General features: G+C 46.3%; 1 protein-coding gene across 2 annotated transcripts in view; it reads right to left on the bottom strand.

Moving 5' to 3' along the window:
- The window catches only part of serinc5 (serine incorporator 5), a 91318-nt gene that overhangs the window by 30061 nt on the left and 34138 nt on the right, over nucleotides 1–27119 (bottom strand). For both annotated transcript variants that reach the window (XM_033018585.1, XM_033018584.1), the window contains exons 2-4: nucleotides 16629–16796; nucleotides 11532–11710; nucleotides 10518–10600 (exon numbers count right to left, since the gene is read on the bottom strand). In XM_033018585.1, coding sequence (XP_032874476.1) covers nucleotides 10518–10600; nucleotides 11532–11710; nucleotides 16629–16796 — 430 coding nt within the window. The remainder of the gene's footprint in view (nucleotides 1–10517; nucleotides 10601–11531; nucleotides 11711–16628; nucleotides 16797–27119) is intronic.

Below are 27119 nucleotides of genomic sequence, written 5' to 3'. Positions count from 1 at the left end.
CACGTGTTCACAGGAGAACGTACAAACTCCGTAGTCAGGATGGAACCCGGGTCTCCGGCGCTGTAAGGCAGCAACTCTACCGCTGCGCCCCCAGGCAAGGGTGCAGATCCAAATGTGATGAGCTCAGACGACCAAAAAGGTTAGCATGGACGCAGTGGGCTGAAGGGCCCATTTCTGCACTGAACAACAGCCTCCCCGATTACAAATTCAGCATGCAGCCATGGTGAATTGTCAACACTTTAAAATTCACAGTGGGGAAGTGGAATTAAAAAATGTAGCAAATTCATGCCATGGATGGATAAGAACAAGATTCTCATTGTTTCCAGCGGTTTTTCTTTTAAACAAAGAGTCACGTGGAAATGTAGAGACAAAGCACTTACTATCCTCCAGAATCAATAAACTCAAGTCACCAAGCACAGCTGACACAAAGGATAGAGACCAAGAGACTCCTGTAAGAGGTGGATACAGCCCAAGAAACTGACTCCTGCCCTTTGTTGCTTCAAATGCTTTTCTATTCGTTCAGAAATCCCAACTCGATTATTATTCCAGAGGGCTCCACCGCTGCTGGTCTATCTAGGAGTCCGGCGAAGGATCTCGACCCGAAACGTCACCCATTCCTTCTCTCCAGAGATGCTGCCCGACCCGCCGAGTTACTCCTGCATTTTGTGTCTGTCTTCCACAATTGGAGGTCAAATAGCTGGAACAAAACCAGCTCAATAGCTGCAAACTTGCTCCATCCTAAATCCCTGTGATAATTTAGAGGAGTTCTTTGTGACACAGCTCGAGCTCAGTCAGTAACTCTCCGCATTGACTGTGTCCACTGACAGCGAGCTGCAGTTTACCAGCAGTGGAGAACAGAAACTTTATTCTACACACACAGTTCCTTCATCATTATCCAAAATCTCAATTCAGTGGAGAAACAGTAAAACTGAACTCTGAAGCATTTTATTCTGTGCAGCAAAGTAATCTTGCCCCTGTCCCACTTAGGAAACCTGAACGGAAACCTCCGGAGACTTTGTGCCCCACCCAAGGTTTCCGTGCGATTCCTGGAGGTTCCCGGAGGTTTTTGTCAGTCTCCCTACCTGCAACCTCCGGCAACCACCTGCAACCTCCGGGAACCGCACGGAAACCTTGGGTGGGGGCGCAAAGTCTCCAGAGGTTTCCGTTCTGGTTTCCCAAGTGAGACAGGGGCATATTTAGCCTTTGACAGACACAGTCATGTTCATAAGTGATAGGAGTAGAATAAGGTAATTTGGCCCATCAGGTCTACTCCGCCATTCAATCATGGCTGATCTATCTCTCCCTCCCAAACCCCACACTAAGCTGGGGGGCAGTGTTAGCTGTGAGGAGGATGCTAGGAGACTGCAAGGTGACTTGGATAGGCTGGGTGAGTGGGCAAATGTTTGGCAGATGCAGTATAATGTGGATAAATGTGAGGTTATCCATTTTGGTGGCAAAAACAGGAAAGCAGACTATTATCTAAATGGTGGCCGATTAGGAAAAGGGGAGATGCAGCGAGACCTGGGTGTCATGGTACACCAGTCATTGAAAGTAGGCATGCAGGTGCAGCAGGCAGTGAAGAAAGCGAATGGTATGTTAGCTTTCATAGCAAAAGGATTTGAGTATAGGAGCAGGGAGGTTCTACTGCAGTTGTACAGGGTCTTGGTGAGACCACACCTGGAGTATTGCGTACAGTTTTGGTCTCCAAATCTGAGGAAGGACATTATTCAAGAGGCAACTGCTTGGCTAAAGGACTTTGCATTCGCTAAATAAATAAATTGCCATAGAGGGAGTGCAGAGAAGGTTCACCAGACTGATTCCTGGGATGTCAGGACTGTCTTATGAAGAAAGACTGGATAGACTTGGTTCATACTCTCTAGAATTTAGGAGATTGAGAGGGGATCTTATAGAAACTTACAAAATTCTTAAGGGGTTGGACAGGCTAGATGCAGGAAGATTGTTCCCGATGTTGAGGAAGTCCAGGACAAGGGGTCACAGCTTAAGGATAAGGGGAAAATCCTTTAAAACCGAGATGAGAAAAACTTTTTTCACACAGAGAGTGGTGAATCTCTGGAACTCTCTGCCACAGAGGGTAGTTGAGGCCAGTTCATTGGCTATATTTAAGAGGGAGTTAGATGTGGCCCTTGTGGCTAAAAGGATCAGAGGGTATGGAGAGAAGGCAGGTACGGGATACTGAGTTGGATGATCAGCCATGATCATATTGAATGGCGGTGCAGGCTCGAAGGGCCGAATGGCCCACTCCTGCACCTAATTTCTATGTTTCTAACCCTGACACCCGCACTAATTAAGAATCTATCTCTGCCTTAAATGTACCCACTGACTTGGGCCACCACAGCCGTCAGTGGCAAAGAATTCCACAGATTCACCGTCCTGTGTTGGACTAACTCCAGCAACTCTGGAGAAAAGGAATAAGTAGTGAGGTTTCGGGTGAGAAGAAGGGTTCCGACCTAAAATGGCGTCCATCCTTTTTCTCCAGAGATGCTGCCTGACTTGCTGAGTTACTCCAGCACTTTGTGTCTATCTTTGACATGAACCAGCATCTGCAGTTCCTTCCTACTAATCTTAGCCTTTATAATCAATTGCATTCGGCATTGACCTTGCTGAATATTTCATCGTTTGCCATCCACAAAACAGCGAAATGGAGTAGAGTTTGTACAGTTTTCCCCGCGACTATGTTGCTAAATTTGTAAATTATCATTGTTCATTGTAAATGCCATTGTCGTAAATTATAAATGCCATTGAAAATAGACCAGTGTACAGGCAAGTGGTCGAGTCATAAGGTCATAAGGGATAGTAGAATAAGGCCATTCAGCTCATCAAGTCTAGTCTGCCATTCAATAATGGCTGATGTATCTCTGGGAGTCTTGGAGTTGATGGAAATGTTTTACTTTATTAGTCTATTATTGTCACGTGTAGTGAGGTGGGGTACAGTGAAAAACCTGCATGCTATCCAGGCAGTGAAAAGACTATTCAGGATTACAGTTGAGCTATCCACAGTGTACAGATACATGATAAAGGGAATAACGTTTAGTGCAAGGTAAAGTCCAGTAAAGTCAGATTAAAAATAGTTCACAGGTTTCCAATGGGGTAGGTGGGAGAGGGGGGGGGGGGGGGGGGGGGTCATGACCACTCTGGAGTTGGTGATAGGATGATTCAGGTGCCTGATAACAGCTGGGAAGAAACTGTCCCAGAATCTGGATTAGGTTTAATTCCATCAACTGCTTGAATTTACATGTAGGGAGGAACTGCAAATGCTGGTTTAAACCGAAGGCAGACACAAACACTCAGCGGGTCATACAGCATCGCAAATTTACAAACAGCTTTTAGACAGGAAAGCACGTCAGGGGAGAATTATCAGGGGAGGATATCCCCGAATCTGGAGGTGTGCATTTTCACACTTCTGTACCTCTTGCCAGATGGGAGAGGGAAGAAGAGGGAGTGGCCGGGGTGCGACTGGATGAAATTGGATTAGCGAAAAAAATTTGCTGCTTGATATTCAGCATAGACCATGTAGGCCGAAGGGCCTGTTTGCACACTTTCGGCCTCTTAGACTGTGCTCCCAACAAAAGAACACTTCCTATTTGCAATGGGACTACTTTTAATTTAGAAAAGGTTTTTTTCCCCCCATTTGAAGCACATTTGCATATTCTTTGGCATAAAAACGTTTTGACAATTTCCCTAATGATGCACAAAAGAGACTGCAAAACTGCTCAAAGGCACAGCACACACGCCTATTGTTCAGGGGAGGTTTAGAACTGGATCAAACCCATCCTGCGGTGACAAGCTCCACCCGAGCCAGAGGATTGGAAAATTGGAAACCATCCAGGGATTTGTGTGGGTTGAAGAACTCTATAGTGCAAAAACAAGCCTTAATGCATGGAAACAAATAAAGAAAAGACAAGCATCCGATTATTCTACGATTGGACACGTAGCCAGTGAATAAACAGGGTTATAGATCATCAGCGTACAATGATAGTAAATGAAGGGAGGAAGACTGCTATTAACAGCCCGCTAAACAATCTGAATAGCAGTGCATGCATAGTGGGGATTAATACACTACGGCAACAGTAAATAATTACTTGGAGGTTCAATGCAGCAAAAACAAAAACAAACACAACCCCCTACATCCACGCCAATCTTTTTACTCATCTGCACTCATCCCATTTGCCCGTTTTAAATCCGTACCCTTCTAAGCCTTGCCTACTTGGCAGCATGGTGGTGCAGCGGTAGAGTTGCTGCCTTACAGGACCAGAGACCCGGGTTCAATCCCATCTGCCTCTACAGAGTTTGTACGTTCTCCCCGTGACCGCGTAGGATTTCTCTGGATGCACCCGGTTTCCTCCCACACTCCAAAGACTTGGAACTTAATTGACTTCTGTAAATTGTCCCTAGTGTATAGAACTAGAGTGCGAGTGATCGCTGGCCCACACAGACACAGTGGGCCCAAGGCCCTGTTTCCACGCTGTATCTCTAAACTTAACTATATTAAATATTTGGTTAAAGATGCAGAGGGAAGGAAATACATTTTACGGGGGAAATAGCTTTATTAATTAGATATAAGGGTCGTAAAGATTGGTGGAACTGTGTCAATGAGATAAATATATAAAGATAAGTAACGCAGAGAAATTAATACTGATAGAGGTGAAATAAATATGCAAATAGTAAAAAAAATAGAAAAAACAACAGGGATTTTGACTACCGTAGAATTAGCAGAGCAGAAAAAAGATTAAAAGAGCACATGAAATAGAGTTTCGGCAGAGTGTGAAGTGTATAAGATCATGAGAGGAATAGATGGAGTAAATGCACTCTTTTACTCAGAGCAGGGGAATTAAGAACCTGAAGACAGAGGAGAAAGATTTAAGGGCCTTATCACTTGGTGATTTTTTCGGCGACTGCCGGCGTCATATTAGTGACGCCAAAAGATTTTGAACATTTCAAAATCCAGCGTCGACCAAAAAAAGTTGCGGCACGTGAAAAAACAACCGCGCCTCAACTGTCATCACCGCGCCTCAAACGTCACCGACGCGTCACGCCGCAAATTCTTCATCAGTTAATGATGTCAGCAGTCGCCGAAAAAAAATCGGCAAGTGGGACAGGACCTTTAATAGGAAACGGAGAGGCAGCTTTTTCATAGAAAGGGTAGTGGATATATGGATTGAGCAGCCAGAGGAGCTATTTAAGGCAGGGACTGTCACACGTTTAAGAAACATGGTACATGGATAATAATAATAATAATAATAAATTTTATTTATGGGCGCCTTTCAAGAGTCTCAAGGACACCTTACAAAAATTGAGCATGTAGAGGAAAAACATGAAAGGGGAATGAAATAAATAGTAGAGACATGACTAGTACACAAAGTAAGGACAGAATTCAATACAAAACACAGTATGAGGCAATTAATGCACAGATGAAAAGGGACGGGGACGTGGGGCTAAGGATAGGCAGAGGTGAAGAGATGGGTCTTGAGGCGGGACTGGAAGATGGTGAGGGACACGGAATTGCGGATCAGTTGGGGGAGGGAGTTCCAGAGTTGGGAGCTGCCCTGGAGAAGGCTGTCTCCAAAACTGCGGAGGTTGGACTTGTGGATGGAGAGGAGACCGGCTGATGTGGATCTGAGGGACCGTGAGGGTTGGTAGGGGGAGAGGAGGTCAGTGAGATATGGGGGGGGGCAGATGGTGGAGGGCTTTGTAGGTGAGGACCAGGATTTTGTAGGTGATCCGGTGGGAGATGGGAAGCCAGTGAAGTTTTTTGAGGACTGGAGTGATGTGATGTGATGCCAGGATTTGGTGTGGATAGGACAGGTTTAGAGGAAATATGGACCAAATACAGGTTGGTGGGACTAGTGTAGATGGAGCATTTTGGTCAGCATGGGCAAGTTGGGCCAAAGGGCCTGTTTCCACACTATATGGCACTATAACTGTAGATTGGTTACTTTACTTACTAACCAATGAAGTCCATTATTATTATTATTATTATGATAAGCTTCGCCTACTACCACACCATTCGTTTAATCGCAACCCAACATGTGCTGTTAGTTGGTACTGCTGCATGGTAGGATGAACATGCTGCAGTGTGTGTCGCCCGGCGCGGCTTTAATGGCCACAGGACTTACTTACCATCGCCCGCCGGGGGATTTGACTTTGACATCGGGAGGAGAATGGGGAGTGCAGGGGAGAGATAAGACTTTGCCTTCCATCACAGTGAGGAGGAGATTTGCTGTGATGGACGTTTGTGTAAATTGTGTTGTGTCTTGGTTCTTCTACTTGTTTGTATGACTGCAGAAACCAAATTTCATTTGAACCTCAATGACTCAATATACTGCTACATCAGATCGGTGAGTGTGTGTGTGATTTACTCAACAATAACTCATTTCTAACTCTGTTAGAAAGGACATTGAATACAGCACAAGTTAATGGTAATGACTAATGAAGATAATAGCCCTTCAATATTATTGTTTCTTAAGTAATAGGATTTATATTTTAAGATAACGGAGAAGGATACAAGCCCGTGGGAATCTTGAGCAATTGGTTGGAGATATGTTAACGTCAAGATGTTAATAATAAAATTTGGGAAAATGAAGTGGACAAGATTTGTTGGCAAAAGATGTTGATATCAATGGGTTGTCAGAGTTCCGGAAAATATATTCTATTTAAAACCTAAGTAACGATGAGATACTGGTGAGAACCAGCAGAAGATAAATATGTAGTGGACGCCAGAAGCAAGCATAGAGTCACACAGCATAGAGGAAACAGGCCCTTCGGCCCAACTTATCCATGCCAACCAAGACGCCTCTGAGCTAGTCCCACAGCCATGGGAAACATTACTTCAGCATCTATTCTGTATTGGCTCATATCCCTCTAAACATATCCTACCCATGTGCCTGTCCAAATGTTTCTTAAACGCTGTGATAGTACCTGCCTCAACTACCTCTGATGGCAGCTCGTTCCATACACCCACCACCATTTGAGTTAAAAAAAAGTTACCCTTCATAGAAACATAGAAAATAGGTGCAGGAGTAGGGCATTCGGCCCTTCAAGCCTGCACCGCCATTCAATATGATCATGGCTGATCATCCAACTCAGTATCCTGTACCTGCCTTCTCTCCATACCCCCTGATCCCTTTAGCCACAAGGGCCACATCTAACTCCCTCTTAATTATAGTCAATGAACTGGCCTCAACGGTCCTAAAAGACATCCCCCTTATCCTTATACCATGACCCCTTGTTCTGGACTTCCCCAACATCGGGAACAATCTTCTTGCATCTAGCCTGTCCAACCCCTTAAGAATTTTGTAAGTTTCTATAAGATCCCCCCTCAATCTTCTAAATTCCAGCGAGTACAAGCCAAGTCTATCCAGTCTTTCTTCATATGAAAGTCCTGCCATCCCAGGAATCAGTCTGGTGAACTTTCTCTGTACTCCCTCTATGGCAAGAATGTCTTTCCTCAGATTAGGAGACCAAAACCGTATGCAATATTCCAGGTGTGGTCTCACCAAGGCCCTGTACAACTGCAGTAGAACCTCCCTGCTCCTATACTCTAATCCTTTTGCTATGAATGCTAACACACCATTTGCTTTCTTCACTGCCTGCTGCACCTGCATGCCTACTTTCAATGACTGGTATACCATGACACCCAGGTCTCGTTGCATCTCCCCTTTTCCTAATCGGCCACCATTCAGATAATAGTCTACTTTCCTGTTCTTGCCACCAAAGTGGATAACCTCACATTTATCCACATTATACTGCATCTGCCATGCATTTGCCCACTCACCCAACCTATCCAAGTCACCTTGCAGCCACCTAGCATCCTCCTCACAGCTAACATTGCCCCCCAGCTTAGTGTCATCCGCTTCAGGTTCCTATTACATCGATCCTCCCTCACCTGAAACCTATCTCCTCTGGTTCTCGTTTCCCCTACTCTGGGCAAAAGACTATGCGCATTTAACCGATCTATTCTTCTCATGATTGCTTGGCCGCAGAGCAACCGGAGATACGATCCAGAAAATAATCGCATCTCTGGCAGGGCAAGAGATTGAAAAAAAGTTTCCCACGACCCCCTCCCCCACATAAAACAAAAAAGAGAGCATTAAAACAACATCGAAGTACGTGGGAGTGAAAATGGCTAGAGGGTTGGTTAATGGAGAGAAAACTCTTGAATGGAAGAATGAGAGAACATCTTAGATTATCTTAGTTTAGTTTATTGTCACGTGTCCCGAGGTACAGTGAAAACCTTTATTGTTACATTAAAAAAATTGGGGGAGGGGAAAACAACCGGGAATTTGACCACCCTAGAATTAACAGAGCAGAAGTAGATGAAAAGAGCAGGCGGAATAATGCTTATGCAAGGTGCGAAGTGTATAAGATCATGAGAAGTATTACCCCGACGTGGAAGGCCCGACCGCCGGCAGTGGGAGCCAAGATCGTCCCATCAACGGAGGGCTCGAGGCCCCCGACTGCGGGAGAACAAAGAAGGGAAGAGATTGAACTTTTTTTTCCCCTTCCATCACAGTGAGGAATGTGGAGGAGTCACTGTGGTGGATGTTTATGTTAAAATGTATTTTGTGTATTCTGTAGCTTCTTAATGGTATGATTGTGTGGCAAATAAAATTGCTCGTATATTGCAAAACATACTTGGCTAATAAAGTATTATTATGATTATTATGATTTTAACTGCTTGGGTGGCACCATTTTAAAGGCCACATTATATATCCACTGACTCCTCTCCTGGCAACAACAAAAGTTCTGTTCCAACTCTGTCAAACACCATTTCCCTTTCATGAAGCCATGCCAACTCTACCCGATCACACTGGTATTTCCTGACTGTTCCATGTCCACTTCCTTAACAACAGATTCCAGCACTTCCTTACCACTGGCATCAAACCGGTCTGGAGGTCCATTTCCTCTCTCTCTCTCTCTCTCTCTCTCTTCTTAAATAATCAAAGCTCTTGAAACACATTTTTAAACATTCTACATACATCCGTTTACTTCCCTCATTTCAAATTTTTTTTTGCACTGGACATTCGAGGTACATCAGCAAGAAATTATATAGTCAGAGTCATGCAGCACAGAAACTGTCCCTTCGGCCCAACTCTTCCATGCCGACCAAGGTGCCCCATCTTGGCTAGTCCCATCTCCCTGCCTTTGGTCCATATCCCTCGAAACCTTTCCTAACCATGTATCGGTCTCCCCCACCTCAACTACCTCCTCTGGCAGCTCGTTAAATGTAACCAAAGGTTTCCCCACAGATTCCTATTCATAAGTTAATAAGTTATAGGAGCAGAATTAGGCCCTTCTGCCCATCAAGTCTACTCCACCATTCAACCATGGCTGAACTATCTCTCCCTCTCAACCCCATTCTTCTGCCCTCTCCCCTTAACCCCTGACAAGAATTCAAGAGACATTTATTGTCACATGCACCAATTGGTACAGTGAAATTTGGGGGCACCATACAGCCATACGAATAAAAAAAGAACACAATACACGATAGTCTTTAACATCAACATCCCCACACAGCGGAATCAAAGTTTCCCACTGTGAGGGAAGGCACCAAAGTTCAGTCATCCTCCTCTGTGTTGTTCACCCGTGGTCGGGGCTACGGGCGGCCCGATGTTCAGGCCATCTCGCCGGGATGATGAAACGCCAACGTCGGAATGGAAGAACATTCTCAGCGGCTTGGACATCCGAATCGGCCACTTCCTACTGGAGACCGCGGCTCCCGAAGTCCACAGGCTGAGCTGGGCGGAGATTCACGCTGGCGGCCCCTGGCAAAAGGATCCCAGGTCTCCGCCATGTTGAAGTCGGCTGCGTCCGTGCTGGGAGCTCTACAAACCACAGCTCCGCGATGTTGAAGCAGCGGGCCCAACACTACAAACGGCGATCCCAGGTGAGGCATCACCCGCTCCGCGGTGAATCCAGCGCTGCGCCGCCGCTGAAGCTTTGGCCGGTCCCCGGCAGGAAAGGCCACGCCAATCCAGTTGGTAGGCCGCAAGTAGGGGTGAGGGTGGGCGAAGATGCGACTTGGAGAATAGTTGCATCCTCGCCAGGAAGTAACTGGGAAATGGTTTCCCCCTTACCCTACCCACCTCCCCCACATAAAAATACTAAGAAACCTCCAAAACATACTTTTTTCAACAGACTAAAAATAACAAAAAAATGGAAAAACAACGCCCCTCCAATACCCCAACTAATCAAGAATCTGTCAATCTCCGCTTTAAAAATACCCATTGACTTGGCCTCCACAGCCTTCTGTGGCAATGAATTCCACATCAAATCTTTCCCCTCTCACCTTAAACTTATATCCTCTGGTTCTTGATTCTCCAGCCCTGGGTGAAAGTCTCCTCATAAATGTATACACTTTATACAATTTAAACACAAGATCAAAAAAATAACATTTAAAAAAATCTAAATTTAGGAAAGTCCCCGTAACACGCCTCTGGTTTCCCCAAATAAATCCATTTTGGAACAGTAAATTGGTTTCATTCACAAAATAGCTTTACCTTTGTGAAAGGTGTCTTCGTCTGGGATAAAGAAAGCTCCTGCACACATTCCCATCAAAACCACCAGCTTCACAAACCAAAACCTAGACGCAAAACACAGTGATCAAATAAATGCAAGGTTCAAAGAGATAGATCCCCCGCCCAAGTTGCCTCGTACCACCAGTCACATCTTTGCATCCCCACCCCTTTCCGCCTTCCACAGAGACCGCTCCCTCCATAACTCCTTGGTTCACTCATTCCTCCCGACCTAAACCACCCCCTCACCTGCAACTTCAGGAGATACAACACCTGTCACTATACCTGTGGCAATGATGTTGCCAGGAGGCCCTGAGCTACAGGGTGAGGTTGAACAAGTTAGGACTCATTAGACAGGTGCATGGATAGAGCAGGCTTGGAGGGATGTAGGCCGAATGCGGGCAGACGGGACCAGTGTAGATAGGGCATGTTGGTTGGTGTGGGCAAGGCGGGGCGAAGGGCGTGTTTCCACACTGTATGTCTATGACTCCACTGTAATACACTGTAAATGACTCGACTGTATTCATGTATTATCTTTCCTTACCCTTCCCTGACCACCCTTCTTTAGTCAGAGGGTGGTGAATCTGTGGAACTCATTGCCACAGAGGGCTGTGGAGGCCAGGTCAGTGGATAGTTTTACGGCAGAGATAGACAAATTGTCCCTCGTGTGTGGGATAGAACTAGTGGCGGCCCGGACTCGGTGGGCCGAAGGGCCTGTTTCCACGGCGTATCTCTAAAACTTAAACTATCCACGTTCTCCAGCAATGCTGTGTGTAAGGAGGAACTGCAGATGCTGGTTTAAACCGAGAAACGCTGGAGTAACTCAGCAGGTTAGGCAGCATCTCTGGAGAGAAGGAATAGGTAACGTTTTGGGGAGAGACCCTTCTGCAGTCGGTGCTGCCTGTCCCACCGAGTTACTCCAGCACTTTGTGTCTTTTTTTATCCCAGATAGAACGGCACGCTTTCTTTCACTTTGCAGCCTTTGGGCCTTTTACTTACCCGTTGTGGAGCTTTGCTCGACAATCTTTACTGGTGTTTACGTTGATCATCAGGAGGAAGAAAATGAAGAAGAATACAGCCATTCCGAAGCAGACCTTGTAAACAGCAGAGTAGCCAACAAGTTTTTCACAGCTGGTGCCTGCCTGAATGGTCCGACAAAAATCATTGTAGAAGGGGACCTGTAAAAAGCAGGAGAAATTATAATATCAATCATAGTTTCTGCCCTTGTAGTTCACAGATGCCTTGAATGCTGCCTTACGGACAGCATTTTGTCCATGCCCTTGGAAGGAGTTATCCAAACCACTTTCATACGTCCAACCAGCAGAATTAGGCCATTCAGCCCATCGAGTATACTACGCCATCCAATCATGACTTAGTTTAGTTTAGTTACAGCATGGAAACAGACCCTTCGGCCCACCGGGTCCGTGCCGACCAGCGATCCCCGCACACTAACACCCACTAGGGACAATTTTTACATTTGCCAAGCCAATTAACCTACAAACCTGTACGTCTTTGGAATGTGGGTGGAAACCGAAGATCTCGGAAAAAACCCACGCAGGTCACGGGGAGAACGAACAAACTCCGTACAGACAGCACCCGTAATCTGGATCGAACCCGGGTCTCCAGCGCTGCATTCGATGCAAGGCAGCAACTCTACCGCTGTGCCACCGTGACTGATCTATCTTTCCCTCTCAACCCCATTCTCCTACCTTCTCCCCATAACCCCTGACATCCGTACTAATCTAGAATGAATGAATGAATGAATAAGTTTATTGCTCAAGTATGTACATATACAAGGAATTTGCCTTGGTGCTCCGCTCACAAGTAGCAGCACGACATACAGTAAACAATTAAGAATAACACATTAAAATATTAATAATAAAACATTATAGTTTAAACATGTAAATGAAATAAAATACCAGAGCAAAAGGAACCCACAGACTTTTGGTCAATCTCTACTTTAAAAATACCCAGTGACTTGGCCACGCCACAGCCTTCTGCAGCAATTAATTCCACAGATTCACCACCTTCTGACGAAATAAATTCCTCCTCACCTCCTTTCTGTCACTTTATTTGGAGGCCTTGGTATAAAGTACCATACCATGCCAATCCTATTTCATACAGGCCCAGTGCATCAAAACGCTCAACATTAGTGTTTCGTAGAATTTCCAATAAGGGAAGCAACAAAGATATGTAACTGGATCCAATTTCCAATTGAAGATAGACACAAAATGCTGGAGTAACTCAATGGGACAGGCAGCATCTCTGGATGGAAGGAATGGGTGACCCAAAACGTCACCTAACCCTGTTCTCCAGAGATGCTGCCTGACCCGCTGAGTTACTCCAGTATTCTGTGAATTGTTTTTTTGCCAAAAATGGGCCCAGCACCATCCCGAGGGCTGACAAACCACCTTCCACCATCTTTATTGTCACATGTACTAGCAATGTTACAAAATTTTGAGATTTTAAAAATCAAGTCTGTAATTTATCCCATCAGATAAAGCATAAAAATAAGTTTAATTTGACACCTAATTCACTTTCATATCTCAAGTATTTAAAAAGTTATGGCCATTTTCATACTGGGAAATGAGCATCTTGTTCCCTATTGATTTTCTATGGACATAACAAAAAAGCTGTGATCGTGAACAGTCAAAAGCCCATAACTTTCTTAAAAATTAAGAGAACTGAATGAAATTTTCAGTTATCATAGATTGAAGCATTCTGAAACAAATATAAAATAATCTTACTTGGATGACCTGAAATTAAAGCATATAATTAGTTAGTTACCTAATTGTAGCTAATTTCAGACTTCAATTACTAGATCTAAACATCTATCCATTTCTTAATAAATGATTAACATTTTTAAATAGCCTAAATGTCCAAATAATATTCACAAATAATTCACAATAAAACATGATTTTAAAATCTCATTTACATTAATTTATAGGCCAAATGGAAGGAATTTAGTGTTTAATTGCTGTAAATAAATGCCCATTTAAATCAGCTTTCCAGTGGGTCCCTGTGGAACGCGCTGGTTTAGAACGTTCACATTGCGGTAGATTTGTGCTCCAAATGCCGAGAAAAATACTGCGCGATATAATGGGGCCAAATTGAGCTACTCGCAATATTAAACTTAGTATAAAGGGATCTTTAGAAGCCCTTTTTAATGTAAAAATATACAACCTAACTTCTGCTATTTGCTTTATGAGACCCTGCGGTTGCTGGCGGTCGCGGGTTTAGAGATTGATTTTTAAACTACTATAACTATTATTCAAGGCCTTTAAACCTAATAATAGCTTTTGCGACGGGGTCTTCCAGCGATTTTTCGTTAATAATTAACTAGGCTGAACATTTTCGATTGGAACAGCTTAGAGAAAATCGCGTTTTAAACCCGCCCCCTCTAAACGGCGCCAAAATCGCGCACACCCTCAGCAGCAGATCTTCAACGACGCTTCAGGTAGGCTTTGCAACATACCTACATGTACCTAGGTACAGTGAGATTCTATTTTAGCATATAATTCAGTAATTAGATTAGATTACCGCTGTGCCACCACATCTAATCTAATCTAATCCTAAATAAATTTATTTTAGCATATAATTCAGTAAAAGTCTTACTATACATCGGCACAATCATACTTTAGTACAAGAGTGTGAGAATAGTGGATTACACTGAGATAATACACAAGAGTTGCCACATTTCCAGTGCTATTTGCCCGATTCAAGTCCAAAATTGTTAAAAATGGAGTCTTAACTTTGCCATAAAGGCCCGTTGTCCTGGGGGTTGGAGCCGAAAGGTCAGCCTTGCATTTGTTGGGGCAAATGGGACCGATTTATGTTATTCTACAAATGTCCGCATTCAGGTGGGCTGGAGAATCGGACGGTACCCCTAGCTTATGGAAGGACCGTTCAGAAGCCTGAAAACAGAGGAGAAAGGCAGGATTGAGTGGATAGGGAAGGAAGGACAGATCAGCCATGATTGAATGGCGGAGTAGACCTGGTGGGCCGATTGGCCCAATTCTGCTCCTAGAACTTATTAGAGATGGTGTTAGCTATCAAGAGAGGTGGAACAAACGTGGGGGTAGACTCAGCGGGTGAGGCAGCATCTCTGGAGAGAGGGAATGGGCCACCCTTCCTCAGATTGAACAAACTTGGATTGTTTTCTCTGGAATGTCAGAGGCTGAGAGGAGACCGAATAGAAGTATATAAAATTATGTGCCATAGGGTTCCCAAGGTGGAAATGTCAAAGACATGAGGGGAATAGATGGGATAACTGCACAGTTTTTTACCCAGGGAATGGGAAGTCAAGAACCAAGGGATAGAGGTTTAAGGTGAGAAGAGTAAGTTTTAATAGGAACCAGAGGGGGAACTTTTTCCACACGGATGGTGGTGGACATATAGAACGAGCTGCCAGAAGAGGTAGTTGAGGCAGGAACGATAACAACATTTAAAATAAATTTGGACTGGCAGATGGATAGGAAAGATTGAGGGATACGGGCCAAACATAGGCAGGTGGGAAGAGTGTAGATGGGGATCTTGGTTGGCATCGACAAGTTAGGCCGAAGGTCTTGTTTCTGTGCTGGATGACTGTGACCAGAGGGCACAGCTTTCAGGTGAGAGGGGGGAAAAGTTTAAAGGAGATGAAAAGTAAGGATGTCAGGGGTGATGGGGAGAAGGCCGGAAAATGAGGTTAAGAGGAAAAGATAGATAGATCAGCCACGATTTGAATGGCGAAGTAGACTTGATGGGCCCCAATGGTTTAAATCTGCTCCGAGAACTTGTGAACTTATGTGCCAGGTATTTTTTTCTAATTACAGGGAGGGGTGGGAGTCTGGAATTCCACTACCAGGGACGGTGGTGGAAGCAGATATGATTGTGGCATTCAGGCAGCGTATAGACAGGCACATGGACATGCAGGGAACGGAGGGATATGTATCCCCTGCTGGCAGTGGAGATTAATTTAACCTGGCACGGATACGGTGGGCAGAAGGGCCTGTTTCTGTGCTGCTCTAGGCTGAAAAATCTGAATTTAAAAAAATGATTAAATCAAACTACGGACGTCCTCAAGCGTAGACTGGGCAATCGTTTCACTGAACACCTTCGCTCAGTCCGCCTTGGCCTACGGTTGCCAAACACTTCGCTTCCCATTCCCACACTGACCTTTCAGTCCTGGGCCTCCTCTATTGTCAGAGTGAGGACCCATGTAAATTGGGGGAACAGCACCTCATATTTCACTTGGGCAGCTAGCACCCCAGCGGTATGAATTTGATTTCTCGAACTTCAAGCAACCCTTGCATTTCCTCTCTCTCCGTCCCTCCCCCATCCTCAATGTCATACTAGTTTCACTGTTGTCATGTTGAGTTCCACTGTCTGTATTCACTCGTTATCACCTAGCCCGCAGCCAACATCGGACCATTGTGGGCTCCACATGTCCCTGATTATTGTTGCTGTACAACAACCAGGTTCAGGAATACACACTGATCTGTACTGTATTATTTATGCCTGCAATATTCTGTTGTGCTGAAAGCAAAGCAAGAATTTCATTGTCCTATCTGGGACACATGACAATAAACTCTTGAATCTTGCGTTCTGCATATCTTCCATTCATTTGTCCTAAGTACCATCTATATTGCTCGTTCCCCTTCCCCCTGGCTCGTAGTCTGAAGAAGCCAGTATCTGTGGAAGGACATTGGAGGTCCGGGATCCGTCTCCAGTCTGAGGAAGGGCTCCGATCCAAAATGTCACCCATTCCTTCTTTCCAGAGATGCTGCCTGTCCCGCTGAGTTACTCCAGCATCTTGTGTCTGTCTATGGACAATAGACAATAGGTGTAGGCCAATCGGCCCTTCGAGTCAGCACCGCCATTCAATGTGATCATGGCTGATCATCCCCAATCAGTACCCCGTTCCAGCCTTCTCCCCATATCCCCTGACTCCGCTATTTTTAAGAGCCCTATCCAGCTCTCTCTTGAAAGCATCCAGAGAACCTGCCTCCACCGCCCTCCACAGAATTCCATGGAAGTACTCAACAGTTCAAGTGCTCAAGTCTGTGGGAAGAGAGAGAGAAAGAGAGAGATAAAGTCATTGAATTGTTTACTTACATGCTCCTTCAATGCATCTCCCACGGTTGGGGACAACATGAGGAAGCAGACGATGGTCCCAAGAATGTGGTAGAGAGTGTACATGACCCGTGTGCCAGTGGAGGTTTTGATCTTCGGGCATCCGCTGCAGCAGAGGGCGCATTCGCTGGAGCCGCAACAGCAGGCCAGCTGTGGGCAGAGAGGAAATACAACGGTCTTAGTCACTTACTGAATGAAACAGTACATCAGATACAAAGGCTAAGTGGCCAACATTCATCACAATCTCTGTCCATGTTCTTATCAGGCTAAACCGGCTCATCAAACCAAATCTAATAGAGAGGCCACAAGCAAAGTAGCAGTCATGATAGAGTCTTAGGGAGTGTGGAAACAGGCCCATCGGGCAACATGCACACTCCGACCAACATGCCCCACCTACACTAGTCCCAACTTCCTGTTGGCCCATATCCCTCAAAATCTATCCTACCCATGTACCTGTGTAAATGTCTTTAAAACGTTGCGATAGCACTTCCCTCAACTACCTCCTCTGGTAGTTGAGGGAAGTGCTATCGCAACGTTTTAAAGACATTGGTACCTCCTCTGATCCACATACCAACCTTCCTATGCATAAAAAAAGTTGCCCCTCAGGTTCCTATTAAATCTTTCCCCCCCTCACCTTAAACCTACATCCTCTGGTTCTCGATTCCCCAACTCGGGGTAAAAGACTGTGCATTTACCATATCTATTCCTCTAATGATCTTGTACACCTCTGTGGGCAGCCCTCAGCCTCCTGCATTCCAAAGAGTAAAAAGTCCTAGCCTGCTCAACCTCTCCCTATATACTGCGCTAACTTACAAAATAGGGGACTTGCTTCAACTCGCACTTGCGTGAACTCTCCCATACGTAAACAGTTCTGTACTCGGCTCCGAGTGCGAACAAGGCAGTTTGTAATTTCCACAACTCTGTACGATCAATGAAGTTTACATCGGAATCAAGCTGGCAATGGCGGCGGTGATTACCCAAAAGGCCGTGCCCCGCAGAAAGTGCCCTGGATGCTGCTGGATGCCGCTGAGACAGTTACATAGAAACATAGAAAATAGGTGCAGGAGGAGGCCATTCGGCCCTTCGAGCCAGCACCGCCATTCATTGTGATCATGGCTGATCGTCCCCTATCAATAACCCGTGCCTGCCTTCTCCCCATATCCCTTGAATCCACTAGCCCCTAGAGCTCTATCTAACTCTCTCTTAAATCCATCCAGTGATTTGGCCTCCACTGCCCTCTGTGGCAGGGAATTCCATAAATTCACAACTCTCTGGGAGAAAACGTTTTTTCTCACCTCGGTCTTAAATGACCTCCCCTTTATTCTAAGACTGTGGCCCCTGGTTCTGGACTCGCCCAACATTGGGAACATTTTTCCTGCATCTAGCTCGTCGAGTCCATTTATAATTTTATATGTTTCTATAAGATCCCTCTCATCATTCTAAACTCCAGTGAATACAAGCCTAGCCTTTTCAATCTTTCCTCATATGACAGTCCCGCCATCCCAGGGATCAATCTCGTGAACCTACGCTGCACTGCCTCAATCGCAAGGATGTCCTTCCTCAAATTAGGAGACCAAAACTGTACACAATACTCCAGATGTGGTCTCACAAGAGCCCTACACAATTGCAGAAGAACCTCTCTACTCCTATACAGTTAATGCTCTCACTCAGTTATTTCAGCAGGATGTGGATGGCGATTCCAACTTGCGTAATAACTGACGCCCGCAATAGTTCACGGAACATAACCCTTACGCAAGTCGTGGGATGCCTGCATTATTGTTTATTGTATAGTTATTTGTGTGCTATTGCGCTAATAGGCCTGTAAAGCAGCAGCAAGCAAGTATGTCATTGTTCCTTTGCCCAGTATACACAACAATTAGACACAAGATGCAAAAAACTGCAGATGCTGGTGGGCGGCATGGTGGTAGAGTTGCTTCCCTGCAGCTCTCAAAGCACCAAAGACCTGGGTTCGATCCCGACTACGGGTGCTTGCCTGTACGGAGTTTGTGCGTTCTACCTATGACCGCGTGGGATTTCTCCGAGATCTTCGGTTTCTTCCCACACTCCAAAGACGTACAGGTTTGGAGGTAAATTGTATTGGTATGAACGCAAAAAAATTACCTTGGTGTGTGTGGGGTTGTGTTAATGTGTGGGGATCACTGGTCGGCGCCGAAGGGCCTGTTTCCGTGTCGTTTGTCAAAACTAGACTCCTGATCACGGGTGCTGCCTGTGCGGAGTTTGCACATTCGCCCTGTGACCGTGTGGCTTTTTCTACGGGCGCTCTGGTTTCCTCCCCACATACCAAATACCTGCGGGTTTGTAGGTTAATTGCCCCTAGTGTGCAGGGAGCGGATGCGAAAGTGGGAAACACAGAACCAGTGCAAGGCAAATAGATGGTCGGCATGGACTCAGTGGGCCAAAGGGTCACGGTGGCGTGGCGGTAGAGCTGCCGCCTTACAGCGCTTGCAGCGCAGGAGACCCAGGTTCGATCCCGACTACGGGTGCTGTCGGTACGGAGTTTGTACGTTCTACCCGTGACCGCGTGGGTTTTCTCCAGGATCTTCAGTTTCCTCCCACACTCCAAAGACGTACAGGCTTGTAGGTTACTTGGCTTGGTAAATGTAAAAATTATCCCTAGTGTGTGTGTGTGTGTGTGTAGGATGGTGTTAATGTGCGGGGATCGCTGGTCGGCTCGGACTCAGTGGGCCGAAGGTCCTGTTTCCGCGCTGTATCTCTAAACTAAAACTAAACCTGTTTCCACGCTGTATTTCCAAATGGTAAAGAACAGTGTCTGGTTCATTTGAAGCAGGAAAAAGACACACAGGCTTCTCGTTTCGGCAGCCCTGCCTATGGAAAACTATGAATAGAGCCTTTACATACACATGTTAAAAATAACACAACTCACTGAAGTGGGGGAAAAAAAATATAAATATTTCTTAAAGTCAGAAAAGAAAAACATTTCTGGTATTTTGCCTCAACGGAACGGCAGCAAGCAGCGGGGATTCCATTTATTTTAATTCCAAATTAATCCATATGTTTCATATCAACATTAAATATTTGTTTTTTTCCCCCCACGACTTCTGCATGAAAGAAACACTCCGTCTTTTGACTGTCTTGTGTACGCGGATGTTTTAAGCAAGCATCCTGTCTCATTAGTTAAACATTCAGCTCTCCCCCCATCCCAGACCCTTCGACGGGCAGCAGTCAAGTACAGCAGTGTCTCCCGGCCTCATTGCAGAGTGGGTGGGGCGGACATGAGGCTGCACAGAGCAACAGACAGACCCCTCAAAAAGGACACACCCTTTCCAGTTCAGTCACGTTTTTAGTTTAAACAGAGCTGGGCAAAAGGAAAAGGGAAAAAAAATGTTTTTAAATGAAGATGCACAAAAAAAGGACACACTTGACACACTCCAGCACAAAAGATTTACGAGGATGTTCATAAGATCAGAAGTGATAGGGGAGTAGAATTAGGCCATTCGGCCCATCAGGTCTACTCTGCCATTCAATCATGGCTGATCTAGCTCTCCCTCCGAACTCCATTCCCCTGCCTTCTCCCCATAACCTCTGACACCCGTACTAATCAAGATGTATCTATCTCTGCCTTAAAAACATCCACTGGCTTGCCCTCCACAGCCTTCTATGGCAAAGAATTTCACAGATTCACCACCCTCAGACTTCTCATTTTACCTCCTCATCGTCCTAGTGTCTCTCCCACTAGTGGAAACATCCTCTCCACATCCACTCTATCCAAGCCTTTCACTATTGTAGTTGGTGTCCTGTTGCCAGGACAAGAGGGTCTGAGCTATAGGGAGAGGTTGAGTGGGCTAGGATTCTATTCCTTGGAGCCCAGGAGGATGAGGGGTGATCTTATAGATGTGTACAAAATCATGAGAGGAGTAGATTGGATAGACGCACAGAGTCTCTTGCCCAGAGTATGAGAATCGAGAACCAGAGGACATGGGTTTAAGGTGAGGGGGGGGGAAAGATTTAATAGGAACCCGAGGGGTAACTTTCTCAAGCAAAGAGGAACGAGCTGCCAGAGGAAGTAGTTGAGGCTGATACTATCGCAACGTTTATGAAACATTTAGATAGGTTCATGGATAGGACAGGTTTAGAGGGATATGGGCCAAATGCAGGCAGGTGGGACTAGTGTAGATGAGACGTGTTAGTCAGTGTGGGCAAGTTGGGCTGAGGGGCCCGTTTCCGTGCTGCACGACTGTAAGGAAGATGGACACAAAATGTTGGAGTCAAGCTGCTTCCTTGAGTTGAGTTGTGTTGAGTTTATTGTCTCGTGTTCCGAGGTACAGTTCAAGATAGAGCCAGTAAAGTCCGATCAAAGATAGTCTGAGGGTCTCCGATGAGGTAGATAGTAGTTCAGGACTGCTCTTGTATGCAGAGAGAATGGAGCGGCTGGGCTTGTACGCTCTGGAGTTCAGAAGGATGAGAGGGTATCTTATTGAAACATATAAGATTATTAAGGGTTTGCACACGCTCGAGGCAGGAAACATGTTCCCGATGTTGGGGGAGTCCAGAACCAGGGGCCACAGTTTAAGAATAAGGGGTAAGCCATGTTGAACGGAGACGAAGAAACACTTTTTCTGGACTTGCGCCCAATTACATTCCTCCACCCTCACCTCCATCCCTTCCTCCAGCTTCACAATTTGCAACCGTGCAGCACGGTGGCGCAGCGGTAGTCGCTGCCTTGCAGCGCCAGAGACCCGGGTTCGATCCTGACTACGGGTGCTGTCTGTACGGAGTTTGTGCGGTCTCCCCGTGACCTGCGTGGGTTTTCTCTGGGAGCTCGGGTTTCCTCCCACACTCCAATGACACGCAGGTTTCCATCGACCTGATCTATTCCTCTCATGAGCAGGGAATAATTAATGTTTAATGCAAGGTAAAGCCAGTAAAGTCCAATCAAAGATAGGACAAGGGTCACCAAAGAGGTAGATAGTAGGTCAGGACCACTCTCTAGTTGTGGAGGGGTGGTTCCGTTGCTTGATAACAGCTGGGAAGAAACTGTCCCAGAATTTGGCGTACGTTTAATTCCATCAACATGCAGGGAGGAACAGCAGATGCTGATCTATACTAAAACCTGGAGTAACTCAGCGGGTCAGACAGCATCACAAATTTATCAAGAGTTTTTGGGCAGGAACGCGCTTCGGGTGAGAATTATTTTGAAAAATTAGCACGGAGGCACAAAGGAATGGGGACGTGATCGGAAACTCTTCCAGGAGGAGGTTTAAAGGAAGGCCTTAAAGAAATGAGAGGCCATGGGTTAAAGGGAGGAATCCAGAGCCAAGGCTGCAGTCAGCGCAAGACACAGCTGGAGCAGTGGAACAAGCCGACATTGAGGGAGCCAAAACGAGAGAGTGAAACAGGGCTGAGCCAACGGGCAAGTTCTAAGCATCAGACAGAAACAGAAACAGGCCCTTCAGCCCAACTCATCCATGCCGGCGAAAGTGCCCCACCTCAGCTAGTCATTGGCCCATATCCCTCTAAACCATCTACATGTGTCTTTTAAATGCAGTTATAGTATTTGCCAAAGCTGCCTGCTCTGGCAGCTCGTTCAATATACCCACCACCCTCAGTGGAAAAAGTTGCCCCTCAGTCTCCTAACAAATAGGACTCTTAAAAATAGTGGAGTCAGGGGATATGGGGAGAAGGCAGGAACGGGGTACTGATTGGGGATGATCAGCCATGATCACATTGAATGGTGGTGCTGGCTCGAAGGGCCAAATGGCCTCCTCCTGCACCTATTGTCTATCATTTTCGGTTCTCAAAATCACACTCTGCGGCTAACCCACGCCTACTGCCGCAGAAATGGAATCTTCAATGCTCCATCTGCTCTGGTTTGCTGCACCGTTTCCAATGTCAATATCAATTAAAGCTGGAAGAACTCAGCAGGTCAGCCAGCATCTGTGGAAGAAATGAACGAACAGGTGTGGACCCTTCTTCAGTCCATACGAGGGAACAGTACAGCGCAGGATCAGGCCCTTCGGCCCACAATTTCCGTGCCAAACGTGATGCCGAGGTAAACTAATCTCTTCTGCCAGCACGTGATCCAATCGCCTATATTCTCTGCAGGTCCACATTCTTATCTGAAAGCCTCCAACATAGCTGCCTCAACTGCCGCACCTGGCAACACGATCCAAGGGAAACCCACCAACGCCCGAGTGAAAACCTGCCCCGCGCATCTCCTTTCAAACTTTTCCCCTCTCATCTTAAATCTATGTCCTTTAGTCTTTGACATTTCCACCCTGGAAAAAAAATGGTTCCAACTGACCACCTTATTTATGCCTCCAATAATTTTATGGCAAATTAACAAATTAAATTCCATTGTGAAAAAGTAAGAGTGCGGTCAGCAAGTGCCTGGTTGTCAAACGCCTGATCCAACCTGTCTGATCAAGCTATTTGAGGTTACATTCATTATTGTCACGTGTACTACGGTACAATGCAAAGCTTTGTGTTTGCACGCTATCTAGTCAAATCAGATAATACGGTACATAAATATAATGGTCAAACTCAAGTACAATAGGTAGAGCAAAGGGGAAGACACAGAGGGCAGAATATAGTTCTCAGCATTGTAGCGCATCAGTTACATAGACAATGTCCAATCTCCACAATGGGGTAGAGGTGAATCGGACAGTACCCTACTGGATTGAAGGACTGTTTAGAAGCCTGATCACAGAGGAGATTTGTTCCCACGTCTGACGGGACACATTTAAGCTTTTAGAATTTAAATTAAGATTTTTAGATAAACTTTAGATTTTAGATTTTAGACTTCCGAGATACAGGACAGAAACAGGCCCTTTGGGCCACGGTAGAAGACAAATGAAAATCTCCAGATACTTAATTATGGTTGGCATTAAATGAGGTGACGAAAGTGTGTTGCGGATGTGGCAATTGGCTCCTCTTGTTGCCCAGCTGCAGAGCAAGACAAGGTTTCAGACATGTTATCTCCGAGAATGTGGGGTTAGGAGGGAAAGACAGATCAGCCATGATTGAATGGCAGAGTAGACTTGATGGGACGAATGACCTGATTCTGCTCCCATCTCTTATGCGGGAAGGGACCGTTTCCACACTGCATCTCTAAGGAAAGTCATGGCTAATTGAAATTTAAATCCCCATTTACCCACTTTTGCACCGCCTGCCTTCGAACCCCCTTCTTTAGAAGCTGGAGTCTGGCCTCACGGCATATTATTTTAGGAAGAGAACATTCCAGAAGCTATTGCCCGTCGCATATAACGAGGCCTTCTGGTTTCCCTGCCAATGTGGCTTGGCTTTCATCTCAATACCTTTCCCACTTATGCTGGATTGACATTCCATCTGACTGTATTAGTCCAACAAACATGGAATCATTTTAAGCAGATCAAATGGATCGCACAGCCCCTTGAAACTCGAAGTGAAACCACTCTTCACAATAACAGTTTTAATCCTTTTTATAACTCAACAGGGTAACAGCAGCGATTCAAATCAATGTATGTTTTCTAGAATCAGTGCCAAAAAAGCAGCAGTTCAGATGGATTTAGATTAGGATTTCAGAATTCTGCTCGCCCCATGACCGAAAGGATGTGGAGGCTTTTGGAAAGGGTGCAGAGGAGGTTTACCAGAATGCTGCCTGGATGAGAGGATATTAGCCACGGGGAGAGGTTGGACAGGAACGTGGTGTTTTGTCAGGAACGGAGGTTGGGGGAGTCCAGAACCTGGGGCCACAGTTTAAGAATAAGCGGTAAGCCATTTAGAATGGAGATGAGGAAACACTTTTTCCACACAGAGAGTTGTGAGTCTGTGGAATTCTCTGCCTCAGAGGGCAGGTTCTCTGGATGCTTTCAAGAGGGAGCTAGATAGGGCTCTTAAAGATAGCAGAGTCAAGGGATATGGGGAGAAGGCAGGAACGGGGTACTGATTGTGGATGATTAGCCATGATCACATTGAATGGCGGTGCTGGCTCAAAGGGCCAAATGGCCTACTCCTGCACCTATTGTCTATTGTTCTCCCCGTGACCACGTGGGCTTTCTCCAGGTGCTCCGGGTTATTCCCACACTCCAAAGACGCACAGGTTTGTAGGTTAATTGGCTTGGTATAAATTGTAAATTGTCCATAGTGTGTGTAGGATAGTGTCAGTGTACGGGGTGATCTCTGGTCAGTGCACTCAGTGGGCTGAAGGGCCTGTTCCGCACTGAATCTCTAAACAAATAATCAGTGGGACAGAGATGTTTTGTTGAATTATTATTACTTGACCTCTGTTGATCCGGCAAAACAGATAATCCGACAAGGCTCTGGAACCAAGGGTGTTGGAAAATCAGTGGTGGACCTGTACCACTACGACCAACCATTAACCCAATCCAAGAACACAGTCGATAGACTCAAATTGCTGGAGTAACCTTCTATCCAGAGATGCTGCCTGCCCCGCTGAGTTACTCCAGAATTTTGTGTCCATCTTCGGTGTAAACCAGCATCTGCAGTTCCCTCCTGCACACTAAGAACACTATCAATCCACATGTGATAACACGAGTTTAGTCAGACACTTTCTGCATAAACATTCTCCTTTGTATCACCCTTAAGGGCCTGTCCCACTTAGGCGATTTTTCAGCGGGCTGCCGGCGACTGTCAAGTTTGCGGCACTCGCCTGAAAAACCGGGAACGGGAACGGCGACAGTCGGAGTGGAACACACACACACAAACACATCGCAAAGGTGGGGGCCCAGGGAAAGCGGGGGGGGGGGGAGCGCTGTCTGAAATTCACACGGTGCAACGCCAAGGTGATACAGACACACACTGCGATGAACAGGAAGGTTACAACGGCTAGCACAGTGTACAGCAAGTCCTTTAAAAGAGGGGGGGGGGAGGGGGGGGGGGAGGGGGGGAGAGGAGGGGGGGAGAGGAGGGGGGGGAGAGGAGGGGGGGGAGAGAGGAGGGGGGGAGAGAGGAGGGGGGGAGAGAGAGGAGGGGGGGAGAGAGGAGGGGGGAGAGAGGAGGGGGGGAGAGAGGAGGGGGGGAGGAGAGGAGGGGGGAGGAGAGGAGGGGGGGAGAGGAGGGGGGGAGAGGAGGGGGGGGAGAGAGGAGGGGGGAGAGAGGAGGGGGGGGGGGGGGGAAGAGAAGGAGTGGAGACACTTTTAAGAAGCCAGACAACTTTTAATAAGCCAGAGATACACAGCTATGAAGTTTGGCGGGCATTTAACATTACCGGTCGTCTATCCTTGGTTCTGAAAACTCCCGCTTATGTTTTTTCCCCCCAATGAGCCAATGAAAATGCCCGGTCAGCAAAGGCGATTAACTAAAACTGCCTACGACTACCCATAGCTACATGGCGACCCCACTACAACTGCATCTGCGACTACAGGATGATCAATTTTCTCCATGGCGACCAATTTTTGGTCGCAGAAAAGCGACGATACTGAGGCCGTGACTAGTTCCCAGAATGCGGGAACTCCTCGCGACCATGTAGGAGACCACCAGCATACACGTGGCGATCAGGAGGTGACCGCAGAGTCTCCCGCACTCGCCTAAGTGGGACAGGCCCTTAAGCGACATCCTAAACTCAAAAATCCAACCAGCCGGACACATTTCATACTTAAGAGAGCAACACTGACTCACTCGAAGGTTCATTGCTCTGTCGTGTCAAGTTACAGTCATCATCCCACAAGTGATGTCAATTTGAGTGGTCAGTTATTATCCACGTTTCATCGCGCCTTCAATTTCACCATAAACTATGCAACATCGCAACGTAGTGTTATCGAAAGCATGAAGTACCGCATTGTCTGCTTACGGCGCACAGCTGAAGGAGCTGCTGCCTCAGAGGCATTTACATATGTGACAGGAGCAGAATTAGGCCATTCGGCCCATCGCGCCTACACCATTCAATCATGGCTGATCTATCTCTCCCTCCTATCCCCATTCTCCTGCCTTCTCCCCGTAACCCTTGACACCCGTACTGATCAAGTGGCCCAGCATCAACACTGATCTTGGTTTCCCTCCATGTGTGCTTGCTCGTGCCCCCCATGGTTTTCCTCCCACACCCCAAAAGTAATCAGGTCGGTACATCAACTGACCACTGTACTTTAGACTTTACTTCAGAGTTACAGGGTGGAATCAGGCCATTCGGCCCACTGGCTCAGTTTGGGAGCAGCTCCATCCAAGACCGCAATAAATTGTGGACGCTGCCCAGACCATCACACAAACCAACCTCCCTTCCGTTGATTCCATTTATACCTCACGCTGCCTCGGCAAGGCCAGCAGTGTAATCAAGGATGAATTGCACCCTGGCCACTCCCTCTTCTGCCCTCCCCCACCGGGCAAAAGGTTCAGAAGTGTGAAAACGCACACCTCCAGATTAAGGGACAGTTTCTTCCCAGCTGTTATCAGGCAGCTGAACCATCCAACCATAACTGTAGTGCTGAACGACAATGTTCATCTTTAATTGGACTTTACTGGCTTTATCTTGCATTAAAAATTATTCCCTTTATCATGTAT

This window comes from Amblyraja radiata, chromosome 3 (genome assembly GCF_010909765.2).
Source record: "Amblyraja radiata isolate CabotCenter1 chromosome 3, sAmbRad1.1.pri, whole genome shotgun sequence".
Lineage (NCBI taxonomy): Eukaryota > Metazoa > Chordata > Chondrichthyes > Rajiformes > Rajidae > Amblyraja > Amblyraja radiata.
The sequence above is the reverse complement of the archived record's forward strand: the minus strand, read 5'-3'. Positions and strand labels throughout refer to the sequence as shown.